Source organism: Hibiscus syriacus, unplaced genomic scaffold (genome assembly GCF_006381635.1).
Source record: "Hibiscus syriacus cultivar Baekdansim isolate YM2019G1 unplaced genomic scaffold, ASM638163v2 tig00110403_pilon, whole genome shotgun sequence".
NCBI lineage: Eukaryota > Viridiplantae > Streptophyta > Magnoliopsida > Malvales > Malvaceae > Hibiscus > Hibiscus syriacus.
The window spans coordinates 474,854-497,843 of NW_024062723.1; the positions used below are offsets into that span (position 1 = coordinate 474,854).

General features: G+C 37.2%; 1 protein-coding gene and 2 pseudogenes across 1 annotated transcript; 1 reads left to right on the forward strand and 2 right to left on the reverse strand.

The window, feature by feature from the left end:
• Positions 1 to 92: 92 nt before the first annotated feature.
• LOC120123750 lies at positions 93 to 937 on the reverse strand (annotated as a pseudogene).
• Positions 938 to 13,205: 12,268 nt separating this feature from the next.
• On the forward strand, positions 13,206 to 16,649 carry LOC120123896 (receptor-like protein 56). Its single transcript, XM_039142694.1, has 6 exons — positions 13,206 to 13,605; positions 13,684 to 13,830; positions 13,907 to 13,981; positions 14,095 to 14,244; positions 14,323 to 14,469; positions 14,545 to 16,649. Exons 1-6 carry the CDS (start codon positions 13,206 to 13,208, stop codon positions 16,647 to 16,649), a joined length of 3,024 nt encoding a protein of 1,007 aa, XP_038998625.1.
• Positions 16,650 to 17,121: 472 nt separating this feature from the next.
• LOC120123897 lies at positions 17,122 to 18,227 on the reverse strand (annotated as a pseudogene).
• Between the last annotated feature and the right edge of the window lie 4,763 nt (positions 18,228 to 22,990).

Sequence of the window (22,990 nt, forward strand, 5' to 3'; positions counted from 1 at the left end):
GAAAAACCAGTAGATACAGACCCTCTTTTTCTCATACAAAGTTCAGATATTTAAAACATACGTAAATTTCATTACTGTCCTGTAACTTGCAGTCGAGGAAGCTAGCTGAGTTATTTTGATACTTGAACAGGCAAGAACTCATCTTCCAAATCAAACAACATCCAAATCTCATTCACCCTGCCACTAAATTCGAAAGGAGAGTTATACTGAGCAACCGTATAAACCGAAGCGCCATCATCTTTCCGAGTCTTGTCGATTGCAGCAGACCAAACAGTGCCTTCAAGACTGGCTTGCAAAGCAGCAGCTTCCTCTGCAATGTTATAGTCCGTAACAAATCCCCCGAATTGCCTTATCGCTACGTAAGTCGATTCCCATCTTTGGAGATGGAGGCCTTCAGCTGGCGGCGGATTCGCCTGGTCCACCTTTGGGACATAAAAACTGACGGTAAACTATGACTCACAGAAGGGTCCATCGCTTGGTAAAACTTCAGTGATCACTGGACCTGTCATTTCTATCTGCTGCTCGTACTTGTTCTTCCCTTGAATGTAGTCAAATAGCCTACAAGCAAAGTAGGAACCATAAGCTTCCATTAATCTGTAGTTTTTGAAACTTTGAAGCAAAGAAAACAGATTTAATAAGTGGTGATTATGATAGTAAAACTTACTGAAGAAAGCCAGTCCTGGTGGCCTGAACAAGAGAAATATCCTGAATAGGAGAAGTTGACATCCACACACTGGAGTTGTACCTGCGAATCTCATAGCCATTGCCTTGTTGAATGACGTCGAAACTTGGGCACTCGATCCGATTGCACGTAGGTGGAAATATCCCAACGTTGTTCTTGGTGGTTTCTGACAGGAAACCAATGTTTGAGAGCAGACTCAAGAGCAGTGATAGCTTGAGAGGGATGAAAGCAGCCATTGATGGAGGTTTTTCCCAGTGAAAGTTAAAAAAAAAAATTATTAGTTTCAAGGGTACACGGGTTCTTTTATTGTGATTGAAGACTCGGTGTTTCAGGGCCACACATTTACAAGGCCGAGCTTGGTGGATGTTTAGTGAAGTCAGCTTCAGCCACATATGGCAATTAAAAACTACACGTGGGTAATCTTTAATGTACGATTTTTAATTCTAAAATAAAAATATTCATACTCAAATCCATAATTTTTAAGAATAACACAATTATGAGATAATTTAATTCGTACTCTCTTAATTTCTTGTTTTATGATTTTGTATTGAGCGTGACATGGTTAACATAATACAAGTACATACTGCTGTGTTAAAGAAATCCAACAACGACAAATAAAACAAGGAGTCAACACCTTAAATGAATATTCATCCCCTAATATTTTACACAGAATATAAAATATAATGTCATGATAGAAGGTAAAATGAGGGACAAATATAAGAAACTAGAGATTGCTCGAGATTGGGGATTAGGGCACGAGGAAGGAACAATTGATATTGTCACGATGGAAGGTGAAAGAGGGGGGGGGGGAAATGTGAGAAATTAAGGATTAGAGCACGAGGAAGGATCAATTGATTTGAAGATGGAATCTAAAGAGCAGCAGCTAGACGATGACGTTTTGATGCCTAGCATTGAAAAGCAGGTTAACCGAGAATAAGACAAAATAGACAAGTGTTCTAGAGAATATATATGCTCAAACGATGTAATACAAGGATATGAATGAATTTATGCAAAGTTCTGATTTTTCTTCAACCTACGCTCTTCTCCTTTAACCTAAAATTCTGAAATTCACCCTTCAAACGTGACAAATTGGTATCAAAGCTAGAAAAAAAAACCAAACTTTTTTTCAAGCTGGGAAAATTGAAAAAAAACTCGAACCATGGTAGAAAAATCAAATTTGGAAGCTATACAGGACCAAGTCATTGGAATGCAAAGTAAAATGGACGATCAACAAAAGAGAATAGAGGACAAAATGTAAAGTCTCGACTCCAGAATGCATAATCTAGAAGCTGGATTGGAGGATAACAAGTCCGGGTTGGCAAAGATTTTGAGGATTCTTATCGGAAACGATAAGGAACCAGAAAAACAAACAAAACCGGGCATCTAGATCGATGAAGGTAAATTTTTTAAACCTAATCTCAAAAAAATGAAGGACGATCCTTGACACAAGTGACTGTTATTGAAGAAACCGAACGATATAAACCAGGGGAACCAGGTGTCTTAGCTCTTAACCCTTTTCCCTCTAGTTCCCAAAATCCTACCTTTATACACTCCCAGACACCTAAGCCAAATGATTATTTGAATGAACCATTAAAACTTACTGAACATCAACCTAAGGGGAGAGCAAATCAGTATCAGGTTGATGAAGGCTTCAGACCATGTAATCTCTGACTTAAAATAGAGCTAAAAACATTTGATGGGAACAATCCTAGAGGCTGGGTAAAAAAGTGTCAAAAGTGTTTTTCATTGTTTGCTATACCAGACCATCGAAAGTTAGAAGTGGTTGCTATGTATTTAGTCGAAAAAACGAAAATGTGGTTCGATGGTTATATTATGCAACAAAACCAAGTAACATGGTCGGAGTTTGTAGTGGATCTTTGCCAACGATTTTGTGACAGAACATATGCATATACAATGGAAGAGTTCAATAAACCGTGGCAAAGAAATTCGATTGAGGAGTACCAAGAACAATTCGAAGAGCTGAAACCCTTTATACTACAAAACAACCCTTATTTGAAAAAAAATGTATTTTGTTTCCAGCTTTGTTAGTGGATTAAAAGAAGAGATCAAACATAGGGTTAAACTCCAACAACCAAGAAAATTAGTAGCAGCTTACAGGCAAAGTAAGCTTATTGAGTTGTCCTTGGAGCTTGAAGCAAAAAAGTTCATGTCCACACCAAAACTGGTGACTCATTATTTCCAGGGACTTTACACTTTGCCCACTGCTAAGGCAACATCCAATTTTCAAGTAAACAACAGTAAACAGTCACTTCAAGAATTCATGAGGACGAATAATCTCTATTTTAAATGTGGAGAAAAAATTCAACTGGGGCACCAATGTAAACTCAAGCAGTTAATGTCATGGAAGATGAAGATTCTCAGGAACCAACGACAGACGAGTAGCAAGAAAGGGCGGATATATTGTTGGAAAACAATAAAGGAGATTTACAAATTTCCATCAATGCTTTAATTGGAAGCATCGGCCATAACACCCTACGAATTCAAGGGTCTATTAAGGGCAAACCATTGAATATTCTCGTGGACAGTGGCAACACTCATAGCTTTGTGACAGCTACTTGGGCTAAGGAGTGGAAGCCATTGACCCTAATCGACTAACTATAACGGTTGCCAATGCCGAAAATTTGTATAGCACAACAAAGAACAAACAACTGAGTTGGCGCATGCAGGGCCACCAATTTGAACATGACTTTCGAGTTTTAAAAATGGGAGGTAGTGACATGGTGCTTGGGGTAGACTGGATGTGTAAATTTAGCCCAATTACCATGGATTTTCGAGGACAGACTTTGAGTTTCCAAAAAGATGCTCAAACTATTGTCCTACATGGAGGAAGACCTAGTAATGTGAAATTAATTTCTGGACAGAAATTACATAAGCTCACATGGGAGAGATTTATTTGCTCAGCACAGAGGTTGAAGAAACGATAATTCCAGCAGACCTTCAACAACTTTTGGACAAATATAAGAGTGTATTTGCTGAACCTCAGGGTATGTCACCGGAAGGATCACAGGATCATGCTATAACCATTAAGAGTGGTACACAACTAGTTAAGGCCATACAGGTTTCCACATCACCAAAGAACAGAAGTCGAAAAACAGATCACTAACATATTGACCTCTTTCTGTTATCTGAACCATCAAAAGCCCTTTTACATCACCATGTCTGTTAGTGAAGAAGAAAGATGGTTCTTGGAGGCTGTGTGTGGACTACAAACAATTGAATGTATTGACTATCAAGAACAAATTTTCAATTCCTGTTGTCGAGGATTTGTTGGATGAGTTATCCGGGACAAAATGTTTCTCGAAAATTGATTTACGCTCAGGTTATTGGCAGATCAGAATTAAACCTGAGGATATCCCCAAAACAACATTTCGAACACATGGCCACTTTGAATTTAAAGTGATGCCTTTTGGTTTGAAAAACGCACCAACCAGTTTTCAGTCTGTGATGAACCAGCTCTTTAGCCCTTATTTAAGGAGGTTTGTTTTGGTCTTTTTTGATGACATTTTAGTTTACAGTCCTAATTGGTAGCAACATCTTTCACATTTGGAATTGATTTTGAATTTACTGCAAACTAATAGTCTATTTGCCAAGAGAAGCAAATGTTTTTTTGGCCAGGATCAGGTAGAGTATTTGGGATACATCATTTCATTTGCTGGAGTTGCCACTGACCCCTCTAAGGTAGCAGCAATGAGTAATTGGCTTCTACCACACAATTTAAAATCTTTGCGTGGATTCCTTGGTTTTACTGGCTACTATGGAAAACTTATCCAAAATTATGGAGGTATTAGTAGGCCACTGACAAACATGTTAAAAAAGGACAGCTTCAAATGGTCTAAAGAAGCATTGGAAACTTTTGAAATTTTGAAGAAAGCTATGCGTCATGCCCTTATCTTGGCACTTCCTAATTTTTTCAAAACATTTTGTTTGGAAACGGACGTAAGTTATAAAGAACTGGGGGTTGTTTTATCACGAGAAGGCAGACCAATTGCCTATTTGAGTAAAGCTCTTGGAGTTCGACACTCAGACTTATAAGTGTACGAGAAGGAATATTTGGCGATTCTCATGGCTGTCACAAAATGACGACATTATTTGGAAGGCAAACCCTTTGTTATTAAGACAAATCACGAGCCATTAAAACATTTGTTGGCACTGTAATTTAGAACAAAGGGTTGACAAAATTGTTGGGACTTGACTACATTATTCAGTATCGAAAAGGGAGGACTAATAGAGCTGCTGATGCTCTCTCTAGAAGAGAAGAGGTTGACTCTCATTGTTGTCAAATGCATGCTACAATGATCATTCCAACTTGGATTCAAGAGATAGAAATGAGTTATAAAGGGGATGAGTTTGCTTAGGAGAAAATTACAGCGTTGGCCTTTAAAAACACGATGGCAGGTTGAACTTATTCTAACGGTATTTACGGTTCCATAAGAGTGTTTATATGGGATCTATTTTGTTTTTCTTGTTTCGCCTTCCTTTCATTTTTACCTCCTTTGAATAAAATTTCGGAATAGTCTCTACTTTGTCTTGAATTTTAAAACCCCATTTCTTGGCCTTTATCCTACCCAAACCTTAGCCCCATTACAACCCGTTTTGAAGTCCTCTTGATTGTTGCATCATTTTCAAACTAAGTAGTGGAGATTAGATTTAGTTTTAGGCCTAGGGTAATGTGTTGATCAGTTTAAGCTTGAGCGATTCTTTCACCCGAAACACATTAGCGAAATGAGTGAACTCATGTGAGGAACTAAATCTTGTATTCTTTGAAATTGATGGATGATTGAAATGCCAGGATTGATTTACACTTAATTGATTATGCCTTGCTTGCTTGATCTTGAATTTCAACATTTACTTGACTGAGTCTGCTTATAAACCTTTGAAATTCTGTGAAATTGAGATTGACAACTTCAGATTTTTGGCATGGTAATTGTGAAATGGTTGAGGACAAGCTTTGAATAAGTGAGGGGGAATTTATTTAGCGTTTAAATTATACATTATTTTATGATTAATTACTCCTTGATTAGATTGTTTTAGTTGCTAACTTGGGAATTTTCATTCATTTTCGACGCAGGACATTGAATTCCAAAAATCATGCTAAGAACAACGAAATCGTGCAATTTTTTATTTTTTGGATTCATGGCCAGATTAGTGGGCACGACTTGGGACATGACACACCCAACATGGCATCTAGTTAATGCCTGATGTGGCAGTTGATGTGGCGATGATGTGGCAGTTAACGTGGTGATGAAGTGGTAGCTGACGTGGTACCCAATTAACATCTTCTAGAAGGCCCAATCATCAACTTCTAGAAGGTCCAATCATCAACTTCTAGAAGATTCAATCAACAGTGGCGTGGAGAATGAGACTTAGCCGAATTTTTTTAATTTTAAATTAATATTTATCTTATTTTTAGTTTTAGGAATTATCTTTAGGCATTGTTTTTTGTTTAGAATATTATTTTATAGGGTTTTTGATGACTATAAGTACCCCATTGGGGTAAGCCTCAAAGCTATTCAACTCATCATTTGAGCACTCAATCATTTTCAAACTCTCTTGTTTCTTTCTTTCTTTAAATTTATAAAAGTTTTTCTTTCTTTTTATTTTTCAAGTTACTTTATTTTTTTTTCGAAATGCTAAGTATGGTTTCTACCATGCTTAGCTAAGTTTTCTATAGTCAAGGGCTAGAGCAATGACTCAATTATAAGTCGTTAGAATCGAAAAGCGCTTCATACCCTCAAAGGTTACATTTTCAGTTTTCAGTAATCAATGATTGATAATCGACCATCCTTTTACAATCAAAGCGATTTCATTTTAAAAAAAGCACGTTGGAATTGGATTTCAGTTTCGATTAATAGTTGGGAGGAAGGATCGGCCTGTGGCACATTCGACTTCCTGTGAACACACTAAGCGGTGGTCCACTAAGGGAAACTGAAATCAGGTTAGATTCTCAATTGAGACGATAAAATCTGAGTCGGATCTTTCCAGAATTTAAAAGCATTGAATTAATAAGCGATTGCCGCTATTAACTCACAAAGAGTTGAGATCTGAAAATTGATTTTAGATTCTCGATTCATTTGAGAGAAAAACAAGTTATAGGGGTTGGGCCCTATAGACTGTAACCCGCGTGAGCCCGAAGGTAAAATCTTATTCAATGATCGATTAAAATTGATCCAAAATCTTTAACTCAAGGCTGATTTTTACTAATTGAATTTTATTTTCTTAATTTACTTTTATTTCAATCATTTTTATTTCACTTCAATTCTCCAAACTCCTCCCTCTAATTTCTTTTACAAATCACGCTTGAAGTCAAATCAAAAGCAAGAAAATCATCAAACTCCTAGTTCCTTTGGATCAACCCTTACTCTCACTATTCTACTTATTTTTATTTATTTTATTGAGATTAAGGCTATTTATTTTGAAATCATAACGACGTGTGTCGGTAAATTGTATAATTAATTATCAAATTTTAGATTTTGTCTCATTTTGATTATTAAGTTATAAAAAGTTGTAATTTATTCTTAGAGTTTTTAAAATCAATTTTTTATAAAAATCTAAATCATTTTAACTATTATCATCTATCATCGATTATTACAGGATTAATATCAAAATGTTTATATTTTTTCTTATGTTCAGATTACTTACAACTTAAAAAATTATAAGTAATCAAAGAATTATATAAAATAAAAATAAGTAGACATTATTTTTCTTTACCCCATCGAACACTCCAATAATCAAAGCTATAATTTATACTAAAAGTCAAGTTTGATTGAATAGATCTTTGTTTTCTATTTTAAAATATTATATATTCTTTTATTTTATTTTTTGTGATTGAATTTTAGTACAATTGATATGATTATCACTTAATAAGAAGAAGAAGAATGTGGGTTCGAACACATTTAAGTTTGCTTTAGTCTATTTGATTTTTTTCTAAAAAAGTAATAAACCATTCCTTTTATATGAAATATATCATTAATTTGCATTTCATTTAAAGTGATTTCTAATTTGGCACAAACCAACTTACTTAAGTAGTTAAAGAAATGGTTGTTGTTCCTAGAGGTTATGAGTTTGAGCACCAACGACTGTAGCAGGATGGTTGAGTGTTTATTGTCAAATGGTTGAGAGTATTTAGAATAAGTACTACTTTATAATTGTTGAAAAAGAAAACAAAGCAACTTTCGGTGCATGTGCATTAAAGGGCACCGAAAGTTGCAACTTGAAAATGTTGAATTTTTGAGAAATGGTAAAATTGCAATTAGTTCCTAGACTTTAGGGTATTTATAAAATTAGTCATTAAGCTTCAACTATAAATACCCTAGCTTATTTAGCTTCAAAACCATCCCAAATCATTCCAGCTTTCTCCCAATACTAGATAATTTAGAGAGTTTTCTTGAGAGTTGTTTTCTCATTTTTATCAAGAGAGAATTGTTATTGTTTTCTCCTTGTTAGATTGAGAGAAGTTGTAATTCCTATTTTCTCATAGTAAAATTCTTCTACCGTTGCCCGTAGTTTTTACCCTATATTATTTATGAGTTTTCCACGTAAAATTTATGTCTTCTTTATCTTCATTTTTATTTTCTCAAATTATCAGTTGCGATTTTGCTCTATCCGATAGCCGTATTCCGCAACAATTGGCATCAGAGCCAGATTTGAGTGTGTAATATCTACTTATTATCTTTGTGGTTGCCACCAAAAGGTGGATCCTCTAACATAAGAAAGTAAGAAGGTATTACCCATTCTTTGAAGGTGTTAGAGAACTATTCACGATAGTGAAATAGTGGGAGCTATTCGTAATAGAAGCTATGGCAACGAAATTTGATATTGAAAAATTCAATGGGAGAAATTTCTCATTGTGGAAATTGAAGATGAAGATAATCCTGAGGAATGAGGTTGTCTAGCAATTATCAGTGAAAGGCCGGTAGATTTCACAGATGACAACAAATGGATCGAAATGGACGGGAATGTTACGGCAAACTTTCATTTAGCATTAACAGATGAAGTATTATCAAGCATGGAGGAGGAGAAGACTGCTAAGGAGATATGAGATCATCTCACCAAATTGTACGAGGCCACATCGTTGCACAATAAAATTTTCCTTAAGAGGAAATTGCACACTCTCCGTATGTCAGAATCTACTTCAGTGACAGAGCATTTAAACACACTGAACACATTTATTTTCTCAGCTTACATCCTTAAGATGTACAATAGGAGAACAAGAACGTGTTGGACTTCTACTTCAAAGTCTACCTGATTTGTATGATCAACTCATCATCAACTTGAAAAACAGTAATGTCACCAGCCTAGTCTTCGATGACGTTGCAGCTGATGTTATACAAGAAGAAAATAGGCGCAAGAACAAGGAAGACAGATAAGTAAATCTGCAACAAGAAGAAGCGTTGACAATGATGAGAGGGAGATCAACAAAACGTGCCCAAAGCAGTAGTCACAAACATGGTAGATCGAAGTCGAGAAGCAAGAAGAATTTAAAGTGCTACAACTGTGGAAAGAAGGGCCACTTGAAGAATGATTGTTGGAGTCTAAATAAAAACTCCAATCCACAAGACAATACCACAAACACTTCAGATGATGGAGATGTTATATATTGTGAAGCGTCAACCACCGTAGAAGGTAGAAAAAGATTTGCAGATATATGACTTTTTGATTCAGGAACAACATATCACATGACCTCAAGAAGAGAATGGTTCTATCATTATGAACATGTTGCCTCATGTAGTTCAGATTCTGCAATGCTATGGCATCAGAAACTTGGACACATGTCAGAACAAGAAATGAAAGTCCTTGTGGAGCAAAAGCTACTCCCAGACTTAACAAATGTATCACTTACTTTGTGTGAGCATTACATAACAAGTAAGCAGCACCGGTTGAAATTCAACAAGTCAAATTCTAGAGGTAAAAGTGTTCTAGAATTGGTTCATTCTGACTTATGGCAAGCACCAGTTACATCCCTAGGCGGAGCAAAATATTTTGTCTCATTTATTAATGACTACTCTAAGAGATGTTGGGTGTACCTTATTAAGAAGAAGTCAGATGTGTTTTTAACTTTCAAAAACTTCAAAGCATGGGTGGAACTTGATTCTGGAAATAAGATCAAGTGTATCAGAACAAATAATGGAAGAGAATACACAAGTGAAGAATTTGATGACTTTTGCAGGAAAGAATATATCAAAAGACAGTTCACAGTGGCGAGCACTCCTTAACAAAATGGAGTGGCAGAGCGGATGAACAGAACCTTGTTAGAGAGAACAAGAGCAATGTTGATGGATGCAGACCTAGAAAAATCATTTTGGGCAGAAGCAGTCAATACCGCCTATTATTTGGTGAATCGAGCTCCACCAACTGTAATAGAGTTGAAGACACCAATGGAGATGTGGATTGGTAAACCAGTTGATTATTCAAACCTCCATGTATTTGGAAGTATTGTTTACGTGATGTACAACTTCCAAGAAATTTCAAAGTTGGATCCAAAATCCAGGAAATGCAAATTATTGGAGTATGTTGATGGTGTAAAGGGGTAGCCCACTGCTCGTAAAGTGATCATCAGCAGGGATGTTATCTTTGTAGAAGATAAACTACAAAGAAAAGAAGACGATGATAGTGCTGAAAAGTCGGAGACTACACAAATACATGTGGAAAAAGGAGTTTGAACAAGGAGATTATTCTAAAGCAGAACCAGCACATGATGAACAAGAACCAGAGAGTTCTGAATCTCCAACAACTCGTCAATCAGATCGTGTGAGAAGACGTCCCAATTGGCACTCAGATTATGTTATAGAAGGAAATATTGCATATTGCCTTTTAACAGAGGACGATGAGCCATCAACATACCAGGAGGTAATAAACAACTCAGATGCTTCACTGTGGATGATGGCGATGCAAGAAGAAATCGAAGCCCTTCATAAAAATAATACATGGGACCTTGTGCCACTACTATAATGAAGGAAGCCAATTGGTAACAAATGAGTCTTCAAAATCAATCGAAATGGTGACGATCAAGTGGAGAGGTATCGTGCAAGACTGGTGGTCAAAGGATATGCTCAAAAAGAAGGTATTGATTTCAATGAAATGTTTTCTCATATGGTTCAACTAACAACAGTTCGAGTAGTTTTGGCAATGTGTGCTACATTGAACTTACATCTAGAGTAGCTAGATGTTAAAACAACTTTTCTTCATGGAAATCTTGAAGAAGAGATTTACATGCTCCAGCCTGAAGGTTTTGAAGAAAAAGAAAAGAAGAAATTGGTTTTCAGGTTGAACAAATCTCTGTACTGTCTAAAGTAGGCGCCGAGGTGTTGGTATAAGAGATTTGATTCCTTCATTATGTGTATTGGATACAAAAGACTTAATTTAGACCCCTGTTCTTATTTTAAGAGGTTTGGTGATAACGATTTTGTTATATTGATGTTGTATGTGGATGACATGTTGGTTGCAGGACCCAATAAAGATCATATTAAAGAATTGAAGGCACAACTGGCTAGGGATTTTGAAATGCAGAACTTGGGATCAGCAAACAAGATTATGGGGATGCAAATGCACCGAGACAGAAGTAATATGAAGATTTGGCTTTCACAAAAGAATTACTTGAAGAAGATCTTGTTAAGATTCAACATGCAAGATTGTAATCCAATTTCTACCCATCTTCCTATTAAATTCAAATTATCCTCCAGTATGAGTCCTAGCAGTGAAGAAGAGAAGATGGAGATGTCTCGAGTGTTGTATGCATTGGCAGTGGGAAGTTTAATGTTCGCTATGATATGCACAAGACCAGACATTGCACAAGCAATGGGAGTGGTTAGTTGGTACATGGCGAATCCAGGCAAAGAGCATTGGAATACAATAAAGAGGATCCTTAGATACATCAAAGGGACCTCAAATGTTGCATTATGTTACGGAGGATCAAACTTACTAATCAATGGGTATGTAGATTCTGACTATGCAGGGGATTTGGATAAAAGAAAATCTACTACAGGATATGTGTTCAAAGTTGCTGGTAGAGCTATAAGTTGGGCTTCAAAATTGCAGTCAGTTGTGGCTACATCCACAACAGAGGCAGAATATGTAGCAGCTACAAAAGCCAGTAAAGAAGCAATTTGGTTGAAGATGCTATTGGAGGAGCTTGGGCACAATCAAGAGTATGTCTCTCTGTTTTGTGACAGTCAAAGCGCCTTGCATCTAGCAAGGAATCCACTATTTCATTCAAGGACAAAGCACATACGAGTTCAATACCATTTCATTCATGAAAAGGTGGAAGAATGGACGGTAGATATACAGAAGGTCTATACCAAAGACAACATAACATATTTCATGACGAAGGCGATCATTGCTGATAAATTTACTTGGTGTCGATCATCTTGTGGCCTGACAGAAACATAAGCAACATGAAGGTACAAGGTAGAAAGAATGGTGTGAATATATTATTGCTCCAATCAAATCTTAAGTGGGAGATTGTTGAAAAAGAAAACAAAGCAACTTTCGGTGCATGTGCATTAATGGGCACCGAAAGTTACAACTTGAAAATGTTGAATTTTTGGGAAATGGTAAAATTGTAATTAGTCCCTAAACTTTAGGGTATTTATAAAATTAGTCTTTAAGCTTCAACTATAAATACCCTAGCTCATTTAGCTTCAAAACCATCCCAAATCATTCTAGCTTTCTCCCAATACTATAGAATTTAGAGAGTTTTCTTGAGAGTTGTTTTCTCCTTTTTATCAAGAGAGAATTGTTATTGTTTTCTCCTTGTTATATCGAGAGAAGTTGTAATTCCTATTTTCTCATAGAAAATTCTTCTATCGTTGCCCGTGGTTTTTACCCTATATTATTTATGGGTTTTTTACGTAAAATTTGTGTCTTCTTTATCTTTATATTTATTTTCTCAAATTATCAGTTGCGATTTTGCTCTATCCGATAGCCGTATTCCCCAACAATAATCACCTTAGGTTAAAAGAAAAAGTGATTATTAATTTGAACGTGGTCTCACTCGTAATAGGATATGTTATTTTTCCTGTGTTCTAACTTCGATCAACTGCATATACAAAATGTAGTCGTTATCAATCGAAAATTTTGAAGTTTCCAAGTCTCCAAACCATCCTATAGGTGGTTAATTTGTGGAAAATTGGAGCAGGAATTGCGCTACTTATTCAAAACTAATTTACATTTCAATCGAGTAGTCTATTTTTGGTTTAATAAAGGAAATATCAAATAGAACTTTGGCAAATGGAGATGTGATCTGTCGAAGTCTTTCAGGTCATCGCTCCCAACAGTTAAGGCTTAACTGTGGGAGTACAAGGACTCGACTTTTAACTTATATGCACGAAAAGGAATTTTTTTAAAAAAATTAAAAGATAATTTTCCATTTATAATTAACAGGAAAATAATTTTAATTGTAGCCAATTTTCCCTTGGTTTCCCATCAGTTGAGAGCTATACATGACAATATAAAAGCCATCCCTGTCAACTAAACGATCACCTAAGAGTTTTGCTTGGTTTTGAAAATGAATGAGATGCATTCTCTAAAGTTGATATTTCTGGTGAATTTGGTCATCATATTCACTCAAACTGACGGGCAAAGAGCATGTTCTGAAGAAGAGAGGACAGGGCTGTTAGAACTGAAGTCGTTTCTGAAGATAGACGTCATGAATGGTGCAGAGCATGATGTACTGCCTTCATGGGTCGATGATCCGACGAGTGATTACTGTGGCTGGGAGAGACTTAGCTGCAACTCCACCACCGGACGGCTTCACAGGCTCTCCCTCTTCAATATACGACTGTCTAATTTACATGATTTTTACTGTTTCGATTCACCCAATTGGAACATCACCTTATTCCAGTCTTTTAAACATCTAAAAACTCTCATTTTAGCCTACAATTGTATGACATGGACAGAGAACCAAGGTATGGTTATTACATGCATGATCACATCTAATATCTTTAAATTTTTGGCTGATAATATCTTGTTTATTGGGTCTAAAGGTTGGTCTAGGCTACAACAGCTGGAGACGTTGGATCTTTCGTATAACATTTTAACAAGCAGCCATCTGCATTCTTTGAGGAAACTCAAATCGCTTAAGAATTTGAACCTTAGTGGCAATTCCTTTAACGGGTCCTTCCCTGCCCGAGGTATACATGTTGGAATTTAATCAATATATATATAGGATTACAACAATAATTGTTTTGTTTCTCTTCCACAATGCAGAACTATCTGCTTTTGAAAACTTGGAGACACTGGATTTAAGTTTAAATAGACTACAAGATTCTCCAACAAAGTTCGGTATGGGACAAGTTCATTCCTTTAATTACGCAATGATTTCAGTATCTGTTTTGATATATATATATATGATGATGATGATGATTCACACCCATTGATTTGTGATAATTATCCAGATTCTGTGGATTGCTCAAAGCTCAGGAACGTAATTCTGCATGACAACACCTTCACCGGTACTAATATTATAAGGTTTCTGGGCTCACTTCCGTCCCTAAAGTCTCTTGATCTTTCCGATAATGTTATGCGAGGCACTCTGTCGAATCAAGGTACGTAAACATGCAAATTCCTTTCTAAGGAAAAAAAATATTTGATGAAGCTTACATTTTTCTTTGCTTTGTCCGTAGATTTGATAACATTGGGAAGATTGGAGGTATTAGATTTACGCAATAATATTATGGAAGGAGGTATTCCTCAAAATATTGGGAATCTATCCCATCTTAAAGCTCTGTATTTGGCAGATAATTACTTCAATGGCTCTTTGCCGGTCCACGGTAAGAGTATAACTGAGGTGAAATCATCGTTTTCTTGTAAATTATTGAAACAATTTTAGTTTCTCCTTCTTCCAGGGTTGTGTGAATTGAGGAGACTTCAAGTGTTAGATATTCATCATAATAGTTTCCAAGGAACTCTTCCCCCTTGTCTAAGCAATCTGACATCTCTAAAGATTCTTGATCTGCATCATAATCACTTCAGCGGCACCATTACATCATATTCAATACCAAGCCAAAAGTTTCTTCAGTTCATGGATATTAGCCATAATGATTTCGAGGGTTCCTTCTCTCTTAGCTCCATATTCAATCACTCGAAGCTTGAGGTAGTCGTACTCGGGAGCAAAGAGAACAAACTGCAGATTGATAATGATGAACAAGCTGGGATCCCGTTGTTTCAACTAAAGGTATTGCTGCTTTCGAATTGTAACATGAAGAATGCTCCTCGGTTTTTGCTAAGCCAGCATCGGTTAATATGGGTTGATATCTCGCACAATGACTTGAGCGGAGCCCTGCCTTTCTGGTTGCTTGAAAATAACACTGATCTACAGTTTCTGAACCTTAGGAATAATTCGTTTATCGGGAATCTCAATCCTCTTCGGAAGAATCCTATGAGTGGTGTGGTTCATGTTGATGTATCAAACAATCATGTTGAAGGGCATCTTCCAATGGATCTTGGACTGTTTCTTCCAAATTTACAGTATCTCAATTTATCCTGTAACTTGTTTGAAGGCGAGCTCCCGTCCTTGGTTGGTGTCATGACGAAGTTGTCGTGGTTGGATTTATCCTTCAATAATTTATCAGGAGAAGTTCCAAAGGAATTGGTAGAAAATTGCATTGATCTAGTTGGTTTGATGTTGAACAACAACAGTTTTCATGGTGAATTCTTTTCCGCTGATCACTTCAACTTGAGTAGAGTACAAGTGTTGAGACTGGGGAACAATAAGTTCACCGGAAGTCTAATAACAAAGAAGGAATTCTATAGTTCCATGAAACTCTTTGATGTTAGCAACAACAACATGGCCGGTGAGATTCCTAATGGAATAGATGCTGAGGTTCTTTTACTGCAGAACAATTCTTTCGAAGGCCACATGCCATGTGAAGGATTTTATGAAGCGCAGGTCATTGATATTTCTCATAACTTGCTGTCGGGACCGATACCGTCTTGCTTGATCGAGAATTTTCAAGGTTATTCACCTGTTTTCTTGTTGAACATCAGAGATAACAGATTTTCTGGAAACATTCCTTCCCAACTTGGTCCACTTCGTCACTTACAAATTCTTTTGTTAGGAAATAATCTCTTCGATGGCTTGATTCCGAGACAGTTGTGTCAATTAACAGAGATAACCATATTGGATCTTTCCAACAACTCCTTTTCTGGTCCAATACCAAGCTGCTTGAGTGATTTACCATTCGGAAGTGCTTCCAATGATTTCGTTAAAGACTTTACATTTTCTTATGATTTTCACAATCTCCTTCAAGAATTTTATGACTTTACCAGTTTCTGGGATAGTAATAGGCTAGATGTCATGTATGTGTGTAATGTAGACTTTGTCACTAAACATAGTCTCCTTTCTTACAAAGGAAACATTCTGAATTACATGGCTGGATTAGATCTGTCATGCAACAATCTGACGGGCGCAATTCCTCAGACTCTTGGGAAGCTGTCATTCCTTCACGGACTCAACTTATCCCACAATCATCTGACGGGGTGCATTCCGGTTTCGTTCTCGAATCTCCCTCAAATCGAGAGCCTGGATTTGTCCTACAACAATCTAAGCGGGAAAATCCCATCGGAGCTGGTCAAGCTTAACTTCCTGGAAGTCTTCAGTGTGGCACACAACAACTTATCAGGCAGAGTCCCAGACAAAGGCCAATTCGCGAATTTTGGCATCGACAGTTACGAAGGAAATCCATTCCTTTCTGGCATACCATCGGAGAAAAACCACACGGCATTGCCACCAGATGGAGCCGAAGAAAAATGGTATGCAATGGACCGTAATTCTTTCCTTGCAAGTTTTTTTACAAGTTATTGTGTGGTCTTGTGGACATTGGGGGCTGTTCTCTACCTCAACCCCAACTGGCGAAGGAGGTGGTTTCGTTTCATCGAGAATTCTATCTACTGCTGCTATTACTTTGTTCATGATGCTGTTCGTAACTTAGCTACCATGTTCAATCATTAGTTGTCTTTCTTTTACCTTTTGTAAGTCAGTTGTTTTCAAGTTTAAATTTTTAAGAAAACTTTAACGTGCACGTACAAAGCAACCTTAGTAGCAAAGAAATCGTTGTTATTCCTCCAGGTTCCGGGTTTTGAGCACTAAGAATATAAAAGATATAAGAGTTCAAAATCAAATGGTGAAGAGTTATCTATAACCAGATACTGACTTACTCTCACTCTAGATTAATAAAAAGGAAACTTAATTCCAGAGACCATTATGCCAAATTAGATACCAAAGTCGGTCAGACCAAAAACATGGGGGACTATCGACATAGTTTACCATTTATTATATTGTTTTTTCTGACCAACAAATTGATCAACACGATCTAGTTTGACTTGTAGATAAACGGGTAAGATTGAGCTGAATAAAGCTCAAATTAGAGAAATGAGACCGTTAGAAAGAGTTTAGTCACACACATTGAATCAATCTTGACGAATTACATTAATTGCGCGCAAGCTAACTTCATCTGCAGAATCCAGTAAAGGTGATGTTTGATCCTCACTTGATATGATATGTCAAAAGGAAGTTGAAATTGCTTTGGAGGTATTCGAAGGAGTTCGACATCGGCTTCGAGCATCTCCAACACTTTCCTCATCGAAGGACGGTCGGTCTGCTTTATCTGTATGCACCAAAATGCTGTTATTACCATCTTTCTCACGGTGATCTTTTCGTCATCGGTAACACCTTCGAATTTTATGTCTTCTCCTTGAGAATACCAATCATATATCCAAGATGGAAAATACATTCGACTCGATTCTTCAACAACCGACTTCATATTCTTCCTCCTCCCAACTATTTCCAACAACAGCATTCAGAAGCTATAAACGTCGGCCTTATACGAGATGCCACCGATGCTTTTGTAGACCAACTCGGTAGCAATGTACCCTATCGTACCCCGAGCTGCAGTTAGAGATACGATACTAGCATCCGTCGAATATAGTTTAACAAGACCGAAATTAGACACTTTAGGAACAAAGTTCTCATTTAAAAGAATGTTAAGCGGCTTGATATCAAAATGTAGAATCTGCATATCACATCCTTGATGCAAGTACTCAATCCCTCGAGCCACACTAAGTGAAATGTCGAACATCTTTTTCCAGCTTAAAATGGTCTTGCTTTCTTCTGCAAATATAATCTGATCCAAAGAACCATTCGGCATGAAATCGAATACAAGAACTTGTTTTGATCCTTCAACGCAGAATCCGATAAGTTTCGCAACATTAACATGGTGAATCCTCCCTATTGTAGCAACTTCACTAATGAAATCTTGTCCATCCGCCTTTGCCTTGCACAATAACTTTATCGCTACGAGATTACTGCTACGAAGCCTCCTTTATATATGGAGCCATAGCCACCTTCACCTTGTTTTTCTTTAAAATCGCTGCTCAATTGTTTGATCTCACGAAAAGAGTACGTTATTGGCATTAGATCACCTTGGCCTTTAAGGAAATTTTCAATGTTATCATCAGCAGATAAATGTCTTCTCCGCCATTTGTATGCAACAAGTGCAAGCAAGCAACATATCCCCAGTAAATATATTGCTAAGATAACTCCTTTTTTTAAAAAAAAAGGGTAAAATTGAATGCATTAATGAAATCTGTTCAATATAAAGTTACCTGTTAAGTGCAATTTAGAGCAGAATTAAAGCTAATTACCTGCTACTCCAACACATAATACACTAGTACCTGCAAAATATGATTATTTCAATATGAATCAAAAGTGTTAATTGATCAATTATAATGAAATTTGGGAATTAAACATACTGTCAGGTGCATAATACGTATTCTGGAATACATGGGGGCCATTGAACAAGAAATGTACGAAGCTATCTGTATGGGGATGTATAATAAAGCTGGTCCACATATATTTGAAAATTCAAAGTCAAAGTCGTAACACATTTTCTTTGTTTGGTATACCAATTAAGAGGAAAATTACAAAATAAGAAGACGCATATGAAATAATAGCGCCCGCCTCAAATGACATTTGAACTGGTTATAGTAATATCATCCTTTGATGTAGTTGGCTCATCATTAGAGTACTCACCGCCATGAACCTCCGATGACGTGTCAAGAGGAAGTTGATGAAATGGCTTTGAAGGCATTTCAAGTAGCTCATCCTCATTTTCATGCATCCTCAATGCTTTACTCATCGATGGACGATCTGCAGGCAGTAATTGTATACACCAAAAGGCTGTTATTATCATCTTCCTCACCATCACTTTGTCATCATCAGAAGCATCTCCAAACTCCATCTCCTCACCTTGATCCAATCGATCATAAATCCAAGACGGAAAATAGATCTGACTGGTGTGTTGAAAGTCATAGCACTAGCAGCCGGCAGCTAATGCTTCAAAGGTGGCTTTCAAAATTAATTATTTTTTGTTGAATTATGCAAGGGAAAATTACAACATTTGATCATTGTACTTTAGGGTATTTACAAGATTAGTCCTTAGATTTCAACTATAAATACCCTAGCTCATTTAGCTTTAAAACCATCCCAAAGCATTCTAGCTTTATTCCAATACTAGAGAATTTAGAGAGTTCTTGAGAGTTGTTTTCTTCTTTTTATCAAGAGAGAATTATCATTGTTTTCTCCTTGGTAGATTGAGAGAAGTTGTAATTCCTATTTTCTCATAGTAAAATTCTTCTACCGTTGCCCGTGGTTTTTACCCTATATTATTTAGGGGTTTTCCATGTAAATTTTGTGTCTCTCTTATCTTCATTTTTATTTTCTCAAATTATCAGTTGCGATTTTGCTCTATCCGATAGCCGTCTTTCGCAACAATTGGTATCAGAGCCAGATTTGAGTGTGTAATATCTGCTTATTGTCTTTGTGGTTGCCACCAAAAGGTGGATCCTCCAACATAAGAAAGTAAGAAGGTATTACCCATTCTTTGAGGTTCTAGAGAACTATTCACGATAGTGAAATAGTGGGAGCTATCCGAAATAGAAGCTATGACAACGAAATTTGATATTGAAAAGTTCAATGGGAGAAATTTCTCATTGTGGAAATTAAAGATGAAGGCTATCCTGAGGAAAGACGGGTGTCTAGCGGCTATCAGTGAAAGGCCGGTGGATTTCACAGATGACAGAAAATGGAACGAGATGGACGAGAATGCTATGGCAAACTTTCATCTAGCATTAGCAGATGAAGTATTGTCAAGCATCGAGGAGAAGAAGACAACTAAGGAGATATGGGATCATCTCACCAAACTGTACGAGGCCACATCGTTGCACAATAAAATTTTCCTTAAGAGGAAATTGTACACTCTCCGGATGTCAGAATCTACTTCAGTGACGGAGCACTTAAATACACTGAACACTTTATTTTCTCAGCTTACATCCTTAAGCTGTAAAATAGGAGAACAAGAACGTGTTGAACTTCTACTTCAAAGTCTACCGGATTCGTATGATCAACTCATCATCAACTTGACAAACAGTAATGTCACCAGTCTAGTCTTCGATGACGTTGCAGCTGTTGCTCTACAAGAAGAAAATCGGCGCAAGAACAAGGAAGATAGACAAGTAAATCTGCAATAAGCAGAAGAGTTGACAACGATGAGAGGGAGATCAACAGAACGTGACCAAAGCAGCAATCACAAACATGGTAGATCTAAGTCAAGAAGCAAAAAGAATTTAAAGTGCTACCACTGTAGAAAGAAGGGTCACTTGAAGAAGGATTGTTGGAGTCTCAATAAAAACTCCAATCCACAAGGCAATACCGCAAACACTTCAGATGATGGAGATGCTCTATGCTGTGAAGCGTCAACCACCGTGGAAGGCAGAAAAAGATTTGTAGATATATGGCTCATTTATTCGGGAGCAACATATCACATGACCTCAAGAAGAGAATGGTTCCATCATTATGAACCTGTCTCAGGAGGATCTGTGTATAGTTGCAATGATCATGCCTTAGAGATCGTTGGCGTGGGAACCATCAAATTGAAGATGTATGATGGAACAATTAAAGTTGTTCGAGATGTGCGGCACGTGAAAGGCCTGAAGAAAAATTTATTATCCTACGGATTGTTGGATAATAATACTAGCAAGATTGAAACACGAAAAGGAATCATGAAGGTGTTCCGTGGAGCGCTTGTGGTGCTGAAAGGCGAAAAGATAGCTGCAAACTTGTACATGCTGAAGGGAGAGACTTTGCTAGAAGCAGAAGCCTCTGTTACCTCATGTAGTTCAGATTCTGCAATGATATGACATAAGAAACTTGGACACATGTCAGAACAAGGAATGAAAGTCCTTGTAGAGCAAAAGCTACTTCCAGGCTTAACAAAGGTATCACCTACTTTGTGTGAGCATTGCATAACAAGTAAGCAACACCGGTTGAAATTCAACACGTCAAATTCTAGAGGCAAAAGTGTTCTGGAATTGGTTCATTCTGACGTATGGCAAGCACCAGTTACATCCCTAGGCGGAGCAAAATACTTTGTCTCATTTATTGATAAATACTCCAGGAGATGTTGGGTGTACTCTATTAAAAAGAAGTCAGACGTGTTTTCAACTTTCAAAAACTTCAAAGCACGGGTGGAACTTGATTCTAGAAAGAAGATCAAGTGTTTCAAAACAGATAATGGAGGAGAATACACAAGTGAAGAATTTGATGACTTTTGCAGGAAAGAAGGCATCAAAAGACAGTTCACAGTGGCGAACACTCCTCAACAAAATAGAGTGGCAGAGCGGATGAACAGAACCTTGTTAGAAAGAACAAGAGCAATGTTGAGGGATGCATGCCTAGAAAAATCATTCTGGGCAGAAGCAGTCAATATCGCCTGTTATTTGATGAATCGAGCTCCATCAACTGCAATAGAGCTGAAGACACCAATGGAGATGTGGACTGGTAAACCAGCTGATTATTCAAACCTCCATGTATTTGGAAGTATTGTGTACGTGATGTACAACTCCCAAGAAATTTCAAAGCTAGATCCAAAATCCAGGAAATGCAAATTCTTGGGGTATGCTGATGGTGTCAAGGGGTATCGCTTGTGGATCCCACTGCCCGCAAAGTGATCATCAGCAGGGATGTTATCTTTGTAGAAGATAATCTACAAAGAAAAGAAGACGATGATAGCGCTGAAAAGTCAGAGACTACACAGATACATGTGGAAAAGGAGTTTGAACAAGGAGATTCTTCTGAAGTAGAACCAGCACATGATGAACAAGAACCAGAGAGTTCTGAAGCTCCAACAACTCGTCAATCAGATCGTGTGAGAAGACGTCCCAATTGGCACTCAGATTATGTTATAGAAGGAAATATTGCATATTGCCTTTTAACAGAGGACGGTGAGCCATCAACAAACCAGGAGGCAATAAACAGCTCAGATGCTTCACTATGGATGATGGAGATGCAAGAAGAAATTGAAGCCCTTCATAAAAATAATACATGGGACCTTGTGTCACTACCACAAGGAAGGAATCCAATTAGTAACAAATGGGTTTTCAAAATCAAGCGAAATGGTGACGATCAAGTGGAGAGGTATCGTGCAAGACTGGTGGTCAAAGGATATGCTCAGAAAGAAGGTATTGATTTCAATGAAATTTTTTCTCCTGTGGTTCGACTAACAATAGTTCGAGTACTCTTGGCAATGTGTGCTACATTGAATTTACATCTAGAACAGCTAGATGTTAAAACAGCTTTTCTTCATGGAAATCTTGAAGAAGAGATTTACATGCTCCAGCCTGAAGGTTTTAAAGAAAAAGAAAAGAAGAACTTGGTTTGCAGGTTGAACAAATCTCTGTACGGTCTAAAGCAGGCGCCGAGGTGTTGGTATAAGAGATTTGATTCCTTCATTATGTGCCTTGGTTACAACAGACTTAATGCAGACCCTTGTGCTTATTTCAAGAGGTCTGGTGATAACGATTTTGTTATATTGCTGTTGTATGTGGATGACATGTTGGTTGCAGGACCCAACAAAGATCATATTAAAGAATTGAAGGCACGACTGGCTAGGGAATTTGAAATGAAGGACTTGGGATCAGCAAACAAGATTCTAGGGATGCAAATTCACCGAGATAGAAGTAATAGGAAGATTTGACTTTCACAAAAGAATTACTTGAAGAAGATCTTGTCACGATTTAACATGCAAGATTGTAAGCCAATTTCTACCCCTCTTCCTATTAATTTCAAATTATCCTCCAGTATGAGTCCTAGCAGTGAAGAAGAGAGGATGGAGATGTCTCGAGTACCGTATGCATCAGCAGTGGGAAGTTTAATGTTCGCTATGATATGCACAAGACCAGACATTGCACAAGCAGTGGGAGTGGTTAGTCGGTACATGGCGAATCCAGGCAAAGAGC

What these genes read in the sequence shown, in the direction of transcription:
- LOC120123896 (XM_039142694.1), top strand. Translation starts at nt 13,206, where the DNA reads ATGAATGAGATGCATTCTCTAAAGTTGATATTTCTGGTGAATTTGGTC. An exon ending in GACATGGACAGAGAACCAAG is followed by an intron (nt 13,606 to 13,683) that starts GTATGGTTATTA and finishes TTGGGTCTAAAG; the next exon opens with GTTGGTCTAGGCTACAACAG. An exon ending in CGGGTCCTTCCCTGCCCGAG is followed by an intron (nt 13,831 to 13,906) that starts GTATACATGTTG and finishes TCCACAATGCAG; the next exon opens with AACTATCTGCTTTTGAAAAC.